General features: G+C 29.6%; 1 protein-coding gene across 1 annotated transcript; it reads right to left on the bottom strand.

The window, feature by feature from the left end:
* Positions 1-2,493: 2,493 nt before the first annotated feature.
* On the bottom strand, positions 2,494-17,790 carry LOC132941299 (nose resistant to fluoxetine protein 6-like). The gene is made up of 12 exons (XM_061009292.1): positions 17,535-17,790; positions 12,334-12,554; positions 8,536-8,753; positions 7,941-8,035; positions 7,648-7,841; positions 6,711-6,880; positions 6,352-6,520; positions 5,609-5,802; positions 4,858-4,999; positions 4,592-4,781; positions 3,045-3,187; positions 2,494-2,899 (listed from the first exon to the last, which is right to left on the bottom strand). The coding sequence occupies exons 1-12, from the start codon at positions 17,788-17,790 to the stop codon at positions 2,795-2,797; spliced, it is 2,097 nt and encodes a 698-aa protein (XP_060865275.1). The 3' UTR covers positions 2,494-2,794.
* Between the last annotated feature and the right edge of the window lie 4,496 nt (positions 17,791-22,286).

Raw genomic sequence — 22,286 nt, 5'->3', positions numbered from 1 at the left:
TCGGGTGATCCAATATACATACACATTATACGCATATATATGCATTAGGCATATATTTACGCACCCTCGTACACACACACGACACATGCAAAACATAAATAATATTCAACACCTCTCCGACCAGACGTTGAGTAAAAACAAAACCATCAATAATTATCAATGGCGCCAGACGACACCGCATTGTAATTCATATATTTCAAGACCCCGTCGACAATTTTCCGATCAAGACGTTTGGGCATAATAACACAATAAATTACCAGCGGCACCTTTGTCACACCGCTGAAGACAAAATCATAAACACATCAATACATAAACGCAGATATCGATGCATGTCAGAAGAAGGGATTACACCAAAATTACACCAAAATCATCTTAATATATAAGGTCATAAGGACCCCACCGGATCGACTCGCCGGCAGTTTTTTCCACAAGACGACCGGATGCACAACGTCCACACCAGTATGCACTTCGACAAAATTTCTGTCAATCAAAGCGAATGCGTTCATATAATATGTATGTACTATGTATGTTAGGTTATTCCAACATTCGGTGTGATTATCTTATTAATTATTTCGCATCACCAAAAAAAACTCACTTTTATTCATTCACATATTATATATTCGCCTTTTACAATATCAAGTTCTGTGACTATCATCGCATAGTTGTAGTATTATGCACACTTATATTATTATTATTAGGTCGTAATTATAATTATTTATTTAGAATATAAGCATAATAGCTTTAAGTGCTCGTTAACTTAAATTACATTAGATTAGCCGTTGACTATGTACGATTCCTGTGAATTTAGGGATTTTTAAGAGCAGAATTTAGTTTATAGTATAGTTATAAGCGCACACCAACATATATTGCACATTTATATTATTATTATTAAATCGTGATCATATTTATTTATTTAGAATATAATCATAATTTTAGATGCATACTACTATAATTATCACTAGATCATAATCATAATTATCTATTTAGAATATAAGCATAGCTTTAAGTGCTCATTAACTTAAATTACATTCGATTAGCCGTTGACTATGTACGATTGCTGCGAATGAAGGGATTTTTAAGAGACAGTTTATCAGTCTAGATATTTGATATTTTTGTTATATTTTATAATAGTCTGTATGTTGAATTAATATTATGAATTACAACAAAATAACTAAAATCGTTATTTTTATTTTTAGTCGTTTCTATGGTGATAAACAAAGCGTTAGAAATTAAAATCCCATTTTTAACGGTTTTTTTGTAATTTGTCGGTGGTTTTTCTCATGGCATTATATAACTCATGAGGAAATCGAAAAATGACCTCTGTAAAGTACCATCATTATCCAATTCGCTAAAAGATAAGATACTATATGTTGAAATCGAAGCACTCCTTCTGGTAAAAATTTTGTATACAGGATAAAAAAAAAACACTATTGTCAAACCACTAGATCCCTTGCTCCGCTCAGAATCTAAAACTTAATAATATCAACTAAATAGTCACAAAAAATAATATTAATAAGTGAATATAAGAAAATAATACAACTTGTTGTATAGTACATGGTATAAATTTCAGGTGGTGTATGATAAGGTTCATTTCTCTATTCAGGAACTCTTCTCTTTAAAAGTAACATGGATACATTAGTAGACAATTTAACATTTATTCAGAGGTGTATAAAATGTGCTACCTACCTAATACTTATACCTACCTTATACCTATTACCTACCTATAATTATTATTTATTTTCACCTCACCCCTATAATAGGGTCATAATAGGGTATAAGTTTGAAAATGTGATAAAATTCATATAACATTAGGTGATATGAGCCATATAAGATTTTATATTCACAATTATTCATAGCTCAACATTTTTTAATGAACATTTATATATTTTTAAATGGTAATATAACTAGTTTTAACTTTAAGGTATACAGTAGGTACGTACAATATAATAATATGTAAAATATACATATAAGTCATATTGTTATGACTTAGCAGTTAATATAGGTTTATGTTGTCTTTATCACACTAAACATTTGGCATTCGGAATTAATTTTGAATATATTATGTAATAAGTAATAACTATAATAATAGTTCATAGGTAAATAATGTAAGAGTAAAAGCGCCCCAGATCAACTGTACTATACCTACTACAAAAAATCAGGTACCCAACCGTTGCGAAATATTTATAGAATTCTATATAGATTGCCAACAAGTAACTTTATTATATGTAACTCAAATGTAGAGCATCTGCTACATAAATACCCTATAGTTAAAGCCCTAAACTATGAAAAATCTATTCCAAAAATATTCGTTTTGAGTAAAATTCATAAAAATTCAAAAAATTTGAACAACAACCCCTGACTTAAAAACACAGTACAATTAAAAAAAGAAACTAATAATATTATAACTTGAATTTGGTACGAGGTAATAAATAGGTAACAATAAGAAAAATATAATTAAATTAATAAATCGTTATTTATTTTAATTACCTACTAATTAACAATTTTGTAATTATGATGTAGATTTGTACTAAAAAATAAGAGGTTGACCAAGATGGAAAAAAAATAAGTTAGAAAAAATATGAATACGAATATTTTAAACATAGCAGGAATGATAGTACATTACACCAGTTCAATCTCGGAGACGGTCACTTTCGTTCAAACAAATAAACATTTTTAACATAATATATATTATAATAGTCCAGTGTCAGCCCTTTTTTGTCTATTCAATTGATTTCAAAGTATTCCAAATATCAACCGTTATAATACTAACCGCAGACAATAATATTTACACTTTTCAAATCCATGGCTTAACCAATTTAGCGAATGGTGCTTCGACAACCAAGTATAACGCTAAGCCCATCACGTAACTCTTAAATGTATCATATATCCAAGCATCGATCTAAAAACGAATGAGTTTCATACCATAAAATTATTATAATAAAAATTCAGTGGTCAGTTATCCAAACTCGAGACGCATCGAGATTAAATTTGAACTCATCGATTAATTTAAATTTTAAATGTATCAACACAAAATGTCATCTTACCACGGATTTTGGTGAAAGGTATACAGGCAATCTCTGCGAACTTTGAGACATCATCATGATTGTGAGGTTCACTAAGAAAACGGAGTACGAGAGTCTCCCCAAAGTCACAGTAATTCTGTTGTTAAATAATTTTAAAAGGGGGCCTGTAAAAGAAAAAAAATGTTTTATTTGATTTTATATTTCGACTGAAGTGATGAATGTAAATAATAGAAAGGTGTCATGTTTCACTCGTCATTGAGAATAAGGTCATTGTAATATGAATATATGAATAGATCCATTGATAAATTAGTGCATAAAAAAACGGTAATGAGCAAATACTTGAGTCAACTTTTATGTCTTTAATAATTCGCAATTTTGACGATCTTGTAGACATATCTATTATTATGGTTTTTCGTCGTCATTGCAGGCTGTGATATAATATGTGAGCTTGGAGGGGAGGGAGCTATTATAGCCATCTCAATTTATTATAATTTCAGACCACCCACTTCAAAAATTACATTGTATACTTATAAGGAATATAGGAGCTTTTCCTTTGTAGTATATTTATAATTCGTCATAAAATATATTAGTTTATATATTGGTATTATATTATATTTGGTACATTACAACGTACAGTGCGGTGGAGTGGTTTTTAATTTTTGTAATGTACCTATGAAAGCTTTATATTTTACAATCTGATATGGTAATAATAATAATATACGCATAGTAATTAAATGTGCAATATAAATACTGTGCAGATATCTCGATGATGGACGTGAGTATATTATAGTGTATTATTTTTTTTTTGGGATTGGGCAACTTTTGAGATTATTTGAGATTAACTATTAAGATAATTAATACCAATACAAAGTTATAATATATTTACCTTCATAACCTTTATTTTATTTATATATGGCGTCTTCAACCATAGTTTACCATAGGTGATGTTAAACTCGGGACTGTCGCCCGTCATAAGGGATGAGTCATAATATTGTAATATAAAATTGTATAGGTACAAATTAAATTTTTGCTGTGATTCTTAGATTCCGTAAGGCCAAAATGTCGGGATTATAATGTAATATTGTACATTGAATTAATATACGTTCATAAAATGAACTTAATTGAAACGAAGAATGTCCAAACTATTTTATTTTGTTCTGAGAATTTTGTAGAGACAATATAAATGTGTGGTAATAACACGCAAGTGAAAAACAAAATCTGAATTTGTCCCAAAGCTTCTCAGTTTTACCCATGGTTGAAATATACAGGTTATTGCATAATGACTCGGATTGTTATCATCATAAACAAAATGTCTGCTTTATATACATTTTTCTCGTCATCAAAAAAACGCTGATAAAAGCTAACACATTTAAAATTCCCGTGCATGTATACCTGATTATTATTGGCTCCCTTTACGCTGCCATTTTTGTTTTTATCATTAAATATTTGATCTAGAAGGGGTATAAATGCAATAACCTTGTATATTTCAACCTTGGTTCTACCGTATTATTAAAACACAAGTCATAAACTACTCAAAACCCATTTATTTAATAAAATGTATATATTACCATATCCAGACGTTAACAAGCAAATGACAATCCACATGCTTGGAAGTGTCCATGTACAATGGTTAGCGATCGAGTATAAAGCATGTTCCAACGGATAATAAGGTAATTGTCGAGTGTAGAATTTGGCACCATAAAGCTGAACACAGACGCCAATCAGGAAAACAACGAATGTTCCAATGTAAACTGTCATCTATATACACGAAATTAACAAAATTTGAATTATTTTAAATCGAAATTTGAGCGTTATTCGTAAAATATTGTATTACTTGTGAAAATTTAAATTTATTTTCCTTCAGCTTTTCCACGATGAAGCTCGAGGCTAAACCGAAGAAGAAAGGCGTGGCTCGCATGTAACTCAATCTATACGTTTTATTTAATGATATGAATACTCTTATGTTTTCTAGATATCTGAAATTAGTTTAATATTTAATAAATTGGTTATTAGTTTATTACATACCTATAGGCTATAATTAAATTTAATTATTATAGACAAACATTTTTCACAATTTCTAGGTTAGATTTTACTGTACCTATTGAATGTCTAAACATTTTTATTTTTATTTTTCGGCAATAATTAAAATATTGATTTACAAGATTAAAAGTAATTTGGAAAAAAAACATTATATTAATCATGTATTGATTGTAGAGTAACTTATGTATATAAAATACCCACGATACATTTAAATAACTAAATCATATTGTGTACTTTATACACTATATTTTATATATTGACAAACACATACAAATAATTATTTTTCTTCCACGACAGCTCACGGCTAAGTCTATTAATTTTGTTACAAATATTTAATCTAAAATCCTACCACTGACATTATAAAAAAAAATCCTTGATTTCTAAACATTTCATATTTACTGCAAAGATAATAATATGTAAATATCTTATTATTAGTACCTATATTTACTACAGTACCTATTTCAATTTATGATTACACAATAAACTATAACGAAGGTAAAGTATTGAATATCTTTTATATTAATATTATTCTAAATTTGACTTACGGTAACTGCATTTTGTCTATTCCGTCTGTTTTTGAAAAAATCGTTACTATAAACGGCACACATATACACAAACCCAGTATTGTACCGAGTAAACCAATCCCGTATTTTGTGTTCTTCGTGTAAACGTAAACGATTATTACTCCAATTACGAAAAACTGAACGTCACATGATACGTACCAGCTTACTATGAGGCACTGAATCATTATATTTAAGCATAACAATTAGAAATAAAATACATACAGATATAATGAATAAATTAATATAGGTATTCGTATTAGATCGTTTTTGTCTACCGGTATAAATATTGATAAAATACGATGGTTCTATAGACTCTAGTCCAGGGGTCGGCAATTTAATTAATTCTATAGTGGTCCAGATAATTTGAAAAAAAAAATTTTCAAGGGCCAGAAAAAAGTAATATACCTAATGTTTATTTTTGTGTTAAAAATACAGTTCGAGCTATTTTAAGCAAATTATTCAATATATATTGACCAGATTTTTAAAATTTGAGGTGGAGATCAATAAATCTTGAACGATATTTATTCTTTAAAAACGTCATTTTGGAGAACGGACAACATGAAAATAGCTCAAATATCTATTATGTGCCGAAAACAGCATTAAAAAAAATATTCTTGATGGTCCAGTTATTTCCCTTCCACGGGCCGCTATTATGGCCGACCCTTGCCCTAGTCTATAATTTATTATAATTATTGATTAAAGTAAAATATATAGTCGCATTTTACTTCATACTTGACGTCGACTAAGTTGCTTATAAACAACAAATTGGTCCACCAATAGTTTTTGCATATTTCAGCTTCTTCCCATATTTTCTGTGACCACAGTGGTCCGTCTCCTAGGTGGGGTACGATGTGCGCCGTGATCGCCATCATCGCGCAATACGACGGTAACATTCTATACAGGATGATTCAAGAATATTATTTTAAAATATGAAAATTATTTAGCATTTAAAGTAAGTCAATGGCGTAGTTACGATACTGTCGCGTGTAATACAAGTGTTAGTTTGGAGAATATTCCCCCCCCCCCCCCCATCAAACGTGTGCATGATATTTTGGGCCCCATTAATTGCGTCGTTGTAACTCACCTGATTACTCGGTGGATAATTGGTAATGTGATTTTCTTCAAAACAGATCCGGATTTTTCTTTTTGGAATGACCTACTAATATTTAGGTGCATGAGAAAACCGCTAATGAAAAAAAACGGGTCGACCATGTTTGTACTAGTCAATATAATATTTGGTCCGTTGAGATACATCTGTAATATTGTTAAAGTAATTAATTAATTATCGTATATACGTAACACACGATACCAAATGAGTTTGATAATTTTTCCCTAAACGATATTTTTTCGCGACCGCATGTTTTGTAATTTAATTTTAACGCTAAAAAAAATTTGCAAGATAAAATATATTTATTGATTTTGTGGCAGGAATAGTGAATACCAGTTTAATATTCACATATAGAGGAAATGTATATGTATATAATGTTAACGTTAAAAAAACTTAAAATATATCTGAGGAAATGTAGGTAGGTACGTAGAAAATGTTATAAGCTGTACCTTACCCTTGGAATTTTAATTAAACAAATCCAGGGAAGTATTTTTGTAGAACACATTATGGTTGGACGGTAACATGTTTTCCATTTGTATAGGTTTAGTCAAGGGGGGAAATTCTTTGGCCGCACGGTGTTGAATATATAAAGATGTTTTACATTTATTAAGTGACGCTACACGATATTATAATAAAAACCTGGACGTTCAATTAAAAAATTGACGCGTATTGTAATTATACATTATTTGTATAGGTTGGAAGTAGCTGGTGTTGAATTTTCCTAAGAACTCAGATAAAATAATTTGCGAATGTAAAAAAATATTTTGAAAAACTCCCTTCAGGACACGGATATTTGAAAATAAAGTTCCATACCTATTGGCACTGCTATCGGAACCTATACTGACAACAAATCTAACGAGTCGAACGTAAAATTTTCATAATAATTTGTTTCATAAACATTTTTGTAACTTACACTTTCTACAAATTTAGGGTTATTCATAGGATTTCCTATTAAATAAAACAATCGGTGACCAAACAAAACGAATATCATCGTCATAAATTTAATACCATACAGTGCATTCAATTCATTGTACTTATCGAATTTAACCAATGCTATGCTTGACTCAATAAATGAAAAGGTTTTGCAAAATGAATTGAAACCTTCATCTGTTGATAAAATAAAATAAATTATACATAGTATATGTGCATTGTTTAATAATGTAATTTCAAAAAAAAACTAATAGATAACAAATGATAATCACTTACTGGTGGTTTCTTTTGAATTTTTAAAGCATGATATTCTTATAAAATGATACAACGTTGTGCCACAACAAATCAATACTATCAGTAAAAATAACATGCTGAAACAATATAATAACAAACAGTTTTAATATACCTTATATTAATCGTATCTGTGAACAAGCATACAAATTCATATTAATTGTATACTACAAATATTTGAGAAAAAAAAATGGTGTAAATCGTAAAATAGTATTATAGCTGTAACGTATGTTAGTCATAATCGAGGTGGGGGGGGGGGGCGCTCATCACAGGCTCCCATGACGTCAAATGAAATGATTGATTTATATTTGTTTAAATAACATAATATTTTATATCTATTTTAAAAATCTTTTGAGTTTGCTTTTCTTATAATATTATTGTGTTGCTGGATGCCCAATCTTTAAAATATACAATACAACTTCGGACAGTGTTGGCCTGGTACTTAAAGGGCCCCGGATACATTTATACAGGGGAGGTCCAAAAATGTTATTTAAAAAATGATAAAAAAGTGCTAATATAAACAGGAATAAATAATTAACTTGAGTAAAATATCGTGATGTTATTAATATTGATGAATGACCTGGTGACGAAGTATGCTGCATTGTAGGGATACATGTCACCTCTGACCGTGCACATTATTGGGTCTACTTTGACGACGGCCACGAACTCCTTTAGCGCAAATACCGAGTCCAGTTGGTTTTGCAGTGCCGTTTGCAGGTCTAATGCTGAACAAGAAGCCGGAATACATATTCCTAAACTCAAACTGTTTCGTTGCACTTGATCCGGATAATCGCCCCACTGAAACAATATATTATGTAGGTATTTAAAAATAATAGCACACAGGGCGTATTTGTGGTCCCCGGAAATAATTTGTTTTCTAAAATGATAATTAAACTGTATTATAAGTGTTTAATATAGATGGACAATTCAAAGTATTTTTTGGTTAACCTAAAATGTAATCAAAATATAATATGTAATTCATTGTTTTTGTATCGCTTAAAATATTGAGATAGTCACAACTTTTCAATATTCAAAACCAACTACCAAGTATTATAGTTTTACATGTACCTACGTAATATACAATATGTTATGGTATAGAAAAACGAGACTGCAAGACTATGCGTTATGGTGCCAAAAACGGCAAAAACATTTATAAGAAAACACTTATAAGAAGAGTAGTGGCGATCTATCAATCCTACCAATACATTTGAATCGATTTTACCTGATATAAAAGTTAAATAACTGATGAACAATATTAATTCATTAAAAATCTGAAAAAATACACAATAATGTTTTTGAGGGAATGACATTTCGATTTTATATTTTATTGTTATTTGACTTTGTATTCGACTAACAAAATAAACAAAAAATGTTGTAAATTTAAATTATATTTGAATTGTTTTGAGACAATAGACACATCAATATGTCATTAACTCAAAAATATTACTGTCTATTTTTTTTGTAATGGGTGATTTTACTCTAAGATTACTTAAAAACATAGAAAAAATGATTCTATAAATGCGTTTTGTCTATGTTGCGCGTAGACAGAGAGAGAAAACAGATAGTGCGCTGACATCCTCTTAAACTGGCGACTGACCGCATATCGGTGTAGGACGTGTATTGTCGTATAGGTACTTCTTTCCGGGTAGGTATATAATATTAGTATTAACCCATGGTATTTTAGTATTTTACCATGATATTAAACACAATTAATTTTCATATTATACATAATAAATTCGTCGCATTTGGCCATTTGATTTCCGGCACCTGATATAACTATAACCTCGTCAGTTGGTCACACAGACGAAAATGGATACATTCATACGGGTACTTAATTAGTTAATTATAATTTAAATTTAAGACTACCTATGTAATGACTAATGACTAATAAGAGTAAATTTCAGTTATAGTATTCATAACAGATTGATTTTTACGAATTTACATGTTATCTTTTATGAACCAACGTTTGAAAAACTGGAATGTAAAGTATACATTTGAATATTCTAATTTCTAATTAAAGTATGACTTATGAGGAAAATGGGGATAAATTGTGTATACCTACCTATTGAACATTTGTAACATTATATACCTTAATAATTGTCCAGGTTGATACCGAGTTGCGGTCGAGATTATAACAGGTAAAAAAAAAAATCCGAGTTGCGGTCGGGATCAAAACAGGTTAAATATCAAAATAGGTAAAAATCCTAGTTGCGGTAAAAAAATATGATTAATAATTATTATGTTTTAAATATTGACATAGTTACATATTATTATGCTAAATACAAAAATGAAACGGTCAAAATACAAATTTTGAATATAAAATATAAATTAAAGAAATGCATAAAGAAAAAACTGTATTTATTCATACAATTTTGAAATCAAAAACATTAGAACAAGATAATGCTTTCTTGATAAATTAAAAATATTTGAAGATTTTATTTGTCATACGTTTACATGGCAATAGTAAAATTCTATTAAACCTATTAGGTACGTAAACAACATTTATTAATATGACAAATATTTAAAATTTCAAAAAAGGGGGATCCTCGTGTTAATACCCCTCACTTTGTTTTTTGGATAGCGCTGGGAGTTTTTGTGCACAAACGTCGGGATCTGGTGCAAATTTCTGCGCAAACGATGCACAAACGTTTGGCACATTCAAAAATCCAAATATTCAATGTGGGGGAGGGGCTACCGTTTCAATGGCCCCCCATTTTGTTTTAGGGATAGAGCTTTCAGTTTTTATGCACAAACGATTGGACTTGGTGCACATTTCTGCACAAACGATGCACAAACGTTTGGAGTGGTCAGAAGTTCAAATTTCGAAAGTGGGGAGGGGGGGCATTGAGATGGACCTTGAAAATAATAAATTACAAAATTTTGGCAACATCGTATATTATCGAAAATTGGATAAGAGCTCATCGGATAATCGATAACCGGATACTGACCGCAATTAAGACGTTAATTTTACCTTCAATATTATTAAGACCGCAATTCGTCTATTGCGACCGCAACTCGGACAATACCATTGTCCATATGCATAATCAATTACCCAAATATGCATATTTTAACACTTTGCAAAATACAAATCATATTACTATGTTTTTAATATTCTTGCATACAATATTGAATACACCTAGTAATTAGTAGGTACCTATTAATTACCTACCTATTAACTATTGAATTTTTTTAACTGAGTTTCGTTTTAACTGTCGTTAAGATCAGTGATATTGAATATATTAATATATTATACATTAACACAGAATGTGTATTGTAATTAATTATTGGATAACGACGTTTTAGCGTTGGCCGTTTTGGCATTGTCACCTGCACCAGATTATATGTACAGACAAAATATATGGTTGGAATATGATCTAAGAGAAACACGTCGATCAGCAAGATAGTTCACGCGTTATCATTTACGACGATAAAATATAATAATAAAAGCAAATCATGCTTTTCAACTCATGGACCTTTTACTACTTATAGACCGGTCCTCGGTCTTAGAAGATAATTGTCTTATCTTCTAAGACCGCTAGTGGACCGGTCCATCATGTACCAAAAGCATTGATAGTCGCGAGCCGAAATAGTGCAGTGATGCAGTCCGTTTAGTATAAATATGTAATATGGATATAAAGATATATTATTTTTTACCATATCAGAGTAACTCAGTACAGGGCCTAAAATTAAGATATTTTGCTACTGCACACCTAATTCCACGCCAAAATATTTTAAAATAATGAACATAGACTAAGTAGTGCACACACCACATCTAACTTCATTGCATAATTGTTTTTGCTATTGATTAATAATTAGTTATAATAAATACAATCTAAGACAATCTTCTATATAAGTCCTTGATACCTATATGGCAGATGGCTATATGACTAAACATTTTAAAATTAAAAACGAAATAGCTTGGGTTAATATACTTATTATAATATGGCGTAGTCGGTATTTTTTTTAGTGTTAAGGATTTTGAACGAATACAATATGCTAATTAGTAATTTTCAATAATCAATATTGAATATTAATCAAATAAAAATGTATAAAAGCCGAAAATAAGTACTGCACACTTTTAAATTTGTTACTTCCCATTTAATATTAGCTACAACTGCACATAGTATGTGCTATTGCACATAATTTTAGGCCCTGACTCAGTAACCGAAAATCACCACCTATCTTGACTTGGTGGAAATATGAAGTGGGCCGGTCTGTTATTAAAAGGTCTATTATGATTCAACTGATAGTTTAATCATTATCGTATACAATTTACAAACGCGTTGCATTTTGTGAACTATAATTTTATATATTTTACATCGGAACTTTTAAAAAACCTATAATATATTATAATATATTAATATTTGATCACACATACTCCGAGTACTGTTTTCCACGCATCTTTGTTGCCGAAATCATCTAGATCTTCCGTTCTGTTGAAACTGTAATCTGTGCCCGTTGGTGGGATTAGTTTTATTTCAGACAAGCAATACTGTCCTATCACCGGATGACGTACATCCACACATTCGTCGTAAACTCCCATGTGATATTGGTTGCCCACTAGTATGCCGTTCGGATATCGGTCCCAGGATTCCGCCACTGAAAAATAATGGTTTTATAAGACACATACACCTATAAGTATGAGATTTATTTAAGATGTTATGTGCTTATTTGATTAACAAGTCTGCGTGCTATATTAATATATAGTACACCTTACAGTGCAGAAGGCAGAACATTTTTTTTCTGTAGGGGAGGGTACTTAATTTTTTTTTATAGTTTTTATAGAAATAGAATACTTATCACCTGTTACTTTATGACACCATTGTTCATAAAAAAAATGCCGGGAGCACTTGCCCCCAATTCCCCACACCTCTGGCTACGGCTCTAATACCTAAGTACACCGTGTCAGAATCTTGTTTTTTGTTTTCTTCGTTGGTTGAAAATCCAAATTCTAATCTAAATTTTTATATAATTATTTTTCCGAAAAAAAATTTGAATTCATGTATTGACAGCAGCGCCGTCATCGTTCAAGGATAAGGCATTCATTAAAAATAACTGTTAACAAGATAAACCGTTGAAGAGCGAAGACACCACGAAATCCTACTGAGCATTGAGCAACTGTATATCGAAACAAAAAGTCCGTCTTGAACCTAGGCACTTAACGTGTTGATTAAATTATTATTCTCAGTAATGTTGCTGTATTAAATCATTATTACGGACAGATTTTAAAGAGTTCAAAATAGGAAATTTTCAAATTGTATGCATGCGAATCTTCTAAATGTGTGCGTAGTAAATAATCATTAGTATGTGTAAATAAAATAACAGAACGCTCCCGCACGCACATGTAAAAGTCACCGCTTCAGCGTTGCGCGAGTGAACAGTAAATAATTTGTGCTTGTTTGTATGTATTTTTTGTCAATCCTATCAATGGACCTGATATCGCGATAAAACTTCTGAAAAACTGATTTGAATTCGTTAATATTACTTGAGATCGATCAGGCCACATTTTAAGATATTTATTTTAATTTTCGAATAATCAACGTTTAAAATGTTGTACATTTTAAATATTCAAACAAAATTTGTAAGAGTTTAAGAACACAATTTAAAAAGTGGCATGACCGATCTCAAGTAGACATATTAACGAATTCAAATCAGTTTTCAGAAGCCTTATCGCGTTATCAGGTATATGATGGACAAAATATTGGTACGTTTTGGTTGAAATAATTGTCCGTTTGCAATCCCCTTAAGATCGTATTTTAATATAAAGTTTAACTAAGAAAGAATAAAGAAAGGCTACTATGAAAACATTTAAAACACTCAGGAAACGCCGTTTTAAATTATTATAATATGACCTCACACTAATTATACGGATTGTATTTTCTCATATCTTACCATTTATACACCGAAAATCTCTGCAACATAGAATAGGGAGGAAGTGGTATAAAACGACGCAGAATTGTAATACAAGGTTAGGAGGATATTAATGAACATAATATATTCAATGAGTTCTTAATATTAGTATATTACACAAAAAATTATATATTTTATGGCAACACGAAAATTAATAATAAATATAAGTAATATCCATTTAAATAAATAAATAATTCTATTTACTATACGTTTATAATTAAATACGATCATAATAGTACTATTATTATTCTAGTAATTCAACATTATGTACCTACTATTATTATTTTCCCTAATGAATTTATATTTCAAAGTAACCAATAGCTCTTCGTTATTGAAAAAACGTGCAAAACATTAAGTAAAAAATCGATTAAAATCAAACTCTGACATATTTTTTACGCTATAATTCTATATAACAAAACGTGAAGCAGCTGGTATATTATATAATGTGTGTTTACAGAATTAAAAAAAATTCATTTTTAAAGTTAACATTGGAGATGAACTTTTCGGTGAATGGCCGAGTATAATATTATAATTTTAGTCTGAATAGGTATTATACTATTAATTTGTATTATTGTTACATTTATGATTTATATGCTTTAGATGCAAATATACAGGTTACCTAAATAATGTCAATGGTTTATTTTTCTTAAATTTTATAAAGCATTTTTTAGAGGAGATTTTAAGCATATTAGTTTTTTCTTATAAGCCCAAAAACCGACTCAAATTCGCGGAAAATTGAATGATGAAATGGGAAAACACATAATATGATATGAGATATATTATATAATATGTGTCATATTATGACGCAGGTCAGATAACAATTGAGAGGTAAATTTTTCAACTGAAAAGTTGCATATTACCCGTTATATACTTATGTACACCAATTGTATCAAACTGGTTTTATTGTTTAAGAACATCAAATTAAATATGCTATTATACCTATAGTCATTGGTGTTTAGGTGAGTAATTATGTGAATTACAAACGTATTATTATACGTACTTGTGATGTCTTGTAAAAATTATCTATATTATCTAAAACGTGAGGCAAATCATTGTGATTTGTTTTTTTAAATACAGAGAATTATAGTTATAGTAGATATATATTTACCTTATAATATTGATGGTATCATACTTTATTTCTGACGTACATAATATATGTATATTGCGTTATATCAAACGTCATACTATTACGATAAGTCATTGTGAAAATTCAAAAATTGTACATACATAACCAAGCTCAGATTGTATACATATTTTAGGACTATGGAAAATTATTGATTGCTTGTATCTATTTTATAAGCAAAATTTGCAAAAGTCGCTTATGCTGTAGTAGGTATAGTGATAGTTATGGGCATACCTCCGCATTTAAGTATAGGTCACTTTTATGGATATGTTAAATTTGAATTCAATGGTAAATCATTGTATAAATAAATAAAAAACGATATTGAGCGAAAGAGACGGGTATCAGCATCTATTTTTGATAATAGTTGTATTCAATAGAGGGCTTGAAACCGTTATCGAAATTTTTGGTTAAAAAAAACGTTGTTACCGGTTTTAAACCGGCCCTGTTGTTAGCAGTAACCTATTACCGGTGTACCCGTGATTATTTACCTCGTGGAATTTTATCTCCCCCGGTAAATTTTTAGCAAAGAAATTTTAGCGGAGGGGGGGAGGGGGGTAAAATTTCATTAGATAATATTTACCTCCCGGTAAAATATTCCAGGGGTAAATTATCACTAGCGAATATTTCTTCCGGTAATTTTTTTTTATACTCTTCAAATTTTTTAATAACTAAAGTTAATTTTATAACGATATGTGTGAACAATAATTACTAATTAGGTATTAAAGGTATATTGTTTTAAACAAATTATGTATTTTAAATGTATTGGTAGCTATGTTTTGTAGCTATATGAACTAAATATATTTTTCTATTAATTTGTATGTCTAGTTATTTTAATTATTTTTACTTTTAATTTGTATGTTTGATTGTTTTGATTATTTTTGATTTCTGACTTTTCATAATTAATTGTTTATTAGGATTATTAATTATTAATTATTTTAATATTAGTGTGTAACTTATTAAATGACATTTTTCTTACAATTCCTAGTAACTAGTAAGACATTTTATGAAACTTATATTGATTATTATTTCCAACATTTTTTTATCTTTAAACATTGACATTTATACACAATCGGTTATGAACTATTTGACTCTATTGATAAATACATTTATATTGATATAATAATAGGTATACTTATTGATATTATTTATATAATTTAACAGTTTTTTCTTTATATTATGTAGGTATACAGCCTATGAGTTCCAATTAACGTGTGAAAAGGTTTTAAAAATAATTATAGCTATAATTTGAGAGGTAAATAAATAAACTTAATAAAGTTATTGCGTACAATAAATTATCCTAACCTGAACAAATTTTCATACAAAACCATTAAAAAAAAAATAGAAAATACATGTGTGATATGTACCGAGAACAAAATTAACAGAGGGGGTAAATTTTCACGGGGGTAATTAATCTCCGTTACACCGGTACTATATTCAATATTACACAGGTTACCGATTAAGTGGTTCAAACAACTTTCGGTTACCAATAACCGATTGAATATCGGTTTTCTAAAAACAATTGTATTACACCTATGTAGTATGATTTAAGAGTAATTTTAAGAAGTTATTAATTACTAAACTATAATAGAACTACGAGCTTATCATTATTTATGTAGCTAAAATAAACGAAATAATATTATAGTTTATAAGTACCTAACGGTAGTCGGTAACTGATTGATACATGTAATTATGTTATTATAACGTTTTATGTTAGGTACTTTTATTTAGGTAACTGAAAAATCGTCACGGTAACCGGGAACCGATAACCGGGAATAAAAATGGGTTCAAAGTAATGGTAACCGATTTTAGGTCCCTAATTTTCCGGGAAATTGCTGCTTTTTGGTAAAAACCGGTAACCGGTTTCAAGCCCTAGTATTATTATAAATTATAATATATTATTAAGTATTTTATTATATTTATATTATTTTAATAGTATTTGTTATTTTCATTATTTGGTGTTGAACTAATTTTATTAAAACATAATTTATTGTAATATTATAATATCATTATATAAGTCAATACCGACGCTATGTACCGTAGAATAGTATGAATATGTTCATCATATACCTAGCTAAAAATTTGTCTAAATATTGAAATAACTCCAATCTGCTTAGAAAATATTAATAATTATGTAATTCTGAAAACATTTTAATCCTTCTAGTCCCTACGGTTAATATTCATTGAATTACAACGAAGTACCTACAATTTTTCAAAAATTAAAAAACTAAAAATAGTCCAAAATTTAAAATGTCTGTAAATAGCTCAAAAAGCTTTAATATACATTATACATAATATTACATAAAATTATACTAATATAAATATTTGTGAAATGCTCGTTTAGAATATTATTATACCTTATAATATTAAATACAATTTGTGAATTCATCATGCTATTTTTGATTTTTCGGAATTATGATAGATGAATAAAACAGTTTTTTGCTGTGTTGTACATTTGTAAGACGGAGACAACGCATGCGGGTATAGAGTCCTCTAATATAGTGTATTAGGATAACGAGAGTGGTTATAATATATATGTAAGTACTCACTTCTTACCGCCCAACTGGTGTGGTTCCGCAAATGTCTGTCGTACATCTCGGATTGCAGCCGGCAAGTGGAGCTTCCGACGTGTCGAACGGTGAAATTGGCCAGTGCCTGGTGAAACAGCTCGGATATCCACGGTCTCGGTAGACCGTCAGCGGCAGCCACTGCAAGAATTTGTTCAACATGCGCGTCGGAAGCCGATCGGGCGACCAACTGCAATACCGCGAGCAGTCCTACGACGATCGCGGTTGACATATCCATGACGATCTCTATATTTTAATAAATATATAATTTATCGGTTCTCGACACCGTTCCCCTATAAGTCCCACGCATAGAATGATAAAATCGTGCCTACTGCGGAGACATTTTCTTCTGCCTAATACAACTATGGTGAGAAAAAATGCCGATATTGTAAACGTGTAGGCGAACAATAGATATGATAATATTATACCCGCGGTGATGAAATTAAATAATATATATTACCAAGAATATTCCGAATAGTCCTATACTATTATATCGGAAACTCTCGATGGTACAAATACGCTGTTTTAGTGGGATGTTTGGATAAAAAAAATGTAAAATGTCGGCGAAAAGCTGCTAAATATAGTGCTGCAGTAATGCGCGACACTTGCGATAATATGACTATTTGGTCGTCGCGCGGTTGTAAAACGTATATATAAGGAAAAAAGTAACATTCGTTATAGATTATCAATGCAACCTCGTATAGATAAGTGGGGGAGCTCGCCGCAAACGTCTGGGGTTGAATTACTTTGATGTTGTTTATAATTAATCAACGCAATTGCACTCGATGAGTTAACCTTGCCAAGATCACCGACATCGGATAACGGCCCAACCATAATATAATATAGGTACTTACGCGTAGGAAGTTTGCGGCAATCCCAGCTTATTATTTATCACGCTTATTGACGTAGGTACGACGAAGGACCCCCCACCCCCTCCAAGTTAATTATTGTATTTAATGATTTTTAAATATTTTTATTTTTTCATAGTTATATGTAATTTGAAAACATATAATTAAAGGCATAAATATACCTACGCCATAAGTATCTTACGTGATATTATAATAGGATGATCCACTGAGCATGCACATTCCCGTGTTTCCTTAAATAATTACATTTTTTTCAAATTTTGGTTTTGGAGTTTTTAAAAATATACCTAGTCAAAGACTATATTTTCAAATTCTTGAATATTTTTGTGCTACTTAAGTTATGTTCTGTGGTAATACAAACTTCTGTTATAAAGGTGAATCTTTCTGTATATAGTTACAATTAATTTAATAATTTTTTTCTTTATTCACGATATATACGATGTAGGGGCACAAAAATATTAGTACATTATGTATATTTAAGAGTAGGATATATTATAATATACATATTAATATTAATTAATCGTGTTAATGAACCAACAATGACAAATAATATGTACATAGTATTTTCATAAAACGTGTTGATATGGTTAATCGCATCCAATAATGACTTATGACAGTCACGGCTAAATATTTAACAATTTAAATTTAATTATTATATTAAATACATAATAAATTGAGTTATTAATTAGTAGGACACATAAATTGCATTACACATTTTGTATTATATGAATTGAGTATTCACTCATCTTAATGAAAATAAGAGTGAAAGTCAGTTTAAAATAAATCCTATATATTTTTGAATATAACTCGAAGAGTGGAGATATGTAATTTATACCTAGTTAGAAGTTACTATTAAATATTGTGCACAAGAACATAATAAACTTAAAACCTAATTGTATTTTTAAAACTATACAAATATGTATAATAATTAATTTGGTGTTATACTGTTGCATAATGAACTTATATGTACCAATTACCAAGTATGCATAAATAAAAATAATTTCCATTCACTCATTAGGTAACGCTTTAGATTCTAATATATATTTTAAATAATTATTTTTTTTTAAACTAATGTAAATGCATACAAATAAATTTGAATAATCTATTGATTTTTTTAAATTTTAGTTTTAAATTATAATAATTACCAAATACGTGCTTTGTGATTATATATTAAGTTCCACGGTGGCGTATAGTGAAGTTTCCGGTTCAATTAAAATATTTTATGAATACCTATTGCATTATATATTATGAATATTATGTAGGGACATACTAAATGTCTCTTTTTTGATAGTCTATTGACTACTCACTATGCATATTGGCTGTATATGAACATTATTTAACTATGAAAATTGGAATTTAATTTTATACTTGCACTGATAACCATCAATCAATGATTATGGTAGTTATATGTTTGCATACTGGTGTGTTCTCTTTTTACATAGGGATTTTCTATTAACTCGGTTAAATTTCTGAGATATCCTACTTGGTACTCTTTTTTTTGAGGAATTAACAAAGAGATAATATATTATAGATTGTCTGAACTTGCTTTGATGGCGAATTATCGTAACATTATACCAATAAATATAGATGAGATTTTCAATGTGTATAAAAAAAAAAAAAATATAGAAGAATGAATTTTTACATAGGTACTATTTTTAATAATATAATATAATAAAATATCAATCTTTATTTCTATTGTTTGTCATCATCCAGACTACTAAACAAATTCTAGTTGTAGCGGTTATGCTACTGTTAAATTCGCCCATACTTAAAATAATTCTTATATAATATTATAATATATTATACACCACGCTGGCCGTATCGTACGATTGTATTTCTTTCCTCAATATATTATATCGTTTTATAAGAAAATGGATTGTAAAAAATGGTAATATGTTGCAACAAAAGTTGTTATACCAGCATTTTAACTGATTCTAACAAATCCCAAGTGCAGTAATCGGTGAGCACAATCGTGAATCGGACACAGCTCAAAAAAAATTAAGCGTCAAGTTCTCAGAGAAAATCGTAAAAGAAATTCCAGCGATTCAATTTCAACTTGACCAGCAAAATTCTACGAAACCTAAATAATATAAATTGTGTAGAAAAAATATAATAAGTATAGTAATAATAAAATATAATAATTGTCATTGTACTCGGTATGTTATGTTCTATAGACTAAATTCACGGCCATATTATGATATACCACACACTACTTGTATTAGTAGGTAATTACTAAAAATTGGTACCTACAGCTTGTTACCCTAGCATCATATTGCACTCATTTTTGTGCGCAATCGTAATGACGTATTTAAGGCAAGGTCAGGATTTACTGGTATTATCATACTTTACAAACTTTTAGTAAATTTAGTAAACACCTACTAGCTACGGCTATAGCCGTAATATAAGCCGTATGTAATATATTACATAATATAATATTAAAATTATTCATTATGTTTTATAACTGCAGTGCACATCTATGTGTGATTTAAATTTACAGGAAAACAATACAATATTACTGCTAATTATTACGTAGGTATAGTCAAATGGAGTCACCTGTATCATTATAATAATATTATGATTACGATTGCAAACACGAATCACCGACGTCGAGGAAATCCTGTGCGGACCCTCGCCGGCCGACCTGCCGGAGGAAACTATCGCCAGAAAACGATTGCTGCTCTAATCGATGGTAAATCGGAATGAGCTGATCGCCATGATCGAATCGATCATGTCAACAAAGGAAGACGAGGCCTACCACTCAAAGTTCCTATACCTTGGCACTGTCATCGGAACATAATATACTGACAAGATGGGTAACTTTAACGAGCGCACATTATTTTCGAATTTAAAGACACCACCCTAATATCTTAACTCTAATAATATAATAATTTGTTTCAAAAATATTTTCGTGACTTACACAATTCTATGAATTTAGGGTTATTCATAGGATTACCTAATAAATAAAATAATATGTGACCAAACAAAAATTGTCATACAAAACGTATACAATATTTTTTCAAAAAAATTGCGCATATCGTATGTGGTTGTGCTGGGGTTACGTACGTTGGTAAAACTACTTGTGGGGGGATGGGGAAATGGTGACAATTAGGCGCCGATGACACCAAATTAAGAGATAGATTTTAATTTTGTTTGAATTTTTTCGTTATTATTTTTAGAAGTAATTTATTTTACATATATTTATTCTACATCTATTTTAAATATTTCACGACAGTCAGATAAAATTCCAAAAACGTTATTCGTTGTTGTATTGTTGCTTTAATATTGTTTAACTGTTATTATAACAATTTATTTATGAGGAATCTTGTATTACATTTTCAAATCTGAGATATAAATAGAAACATTTTTATGAATTTCATACCCCAAATAGTTTTCGAATTTTCGTGATTTTGACGAATTTGTTGAAATCCTAACTTCAGACGCTCATCAAAAATTACTGTGGATTTACTCTCATTTTTTTTTTGAATTTCCATTAATAAGAACTTATGAGCATCTTAGTATTAAGTTTTCAAGTATTTTGACCGAACGAATATTTTTTTATCCACAATAGTTAAAATAAAACTAATAAAAATCGAAATTTTCTTATTTATTTATTTAATATATAATATTATAATAACAGGCGTAAGCTTAATTTATGTGTATAAATACTTATTGTGTACCTAATACCTATACATACAAAAAACAAACCTACATCATTGTAAAATCAATACATTCATTGCTCCGCTCGGACTCTAAATAGTACATAATATATATTGTGTGGCAAGTGTGAGAAGTGAACTATATTTCAGTCGCGGGTATACGCTAAAAGTATAATTCAGTTACCTATGCAACAACCAGACAATTCTATAAA

The sequence above is a fragment of the Metopolophium dirhodum genome, chromosome 3 (assembly GCF_019925205.1).
Source record: "Metopolophium dirhodum isolate CAU chromosome 3, ASM1992520v1, whole genome shotgun sequence".
Classification (NCBI taxonomy): domain Eukaryota; kingdom Metazoa; phylum Arthropoda; class Insecta; order Hemiptera; family Aphididae; genus Metopolophium; species Metopolophium dirhodum.
The sequence above is the reverse complement of the archived record's forward strand: the minus strand, read 5'-3'. Positions and strand labels throughout refer to the sequence as shown.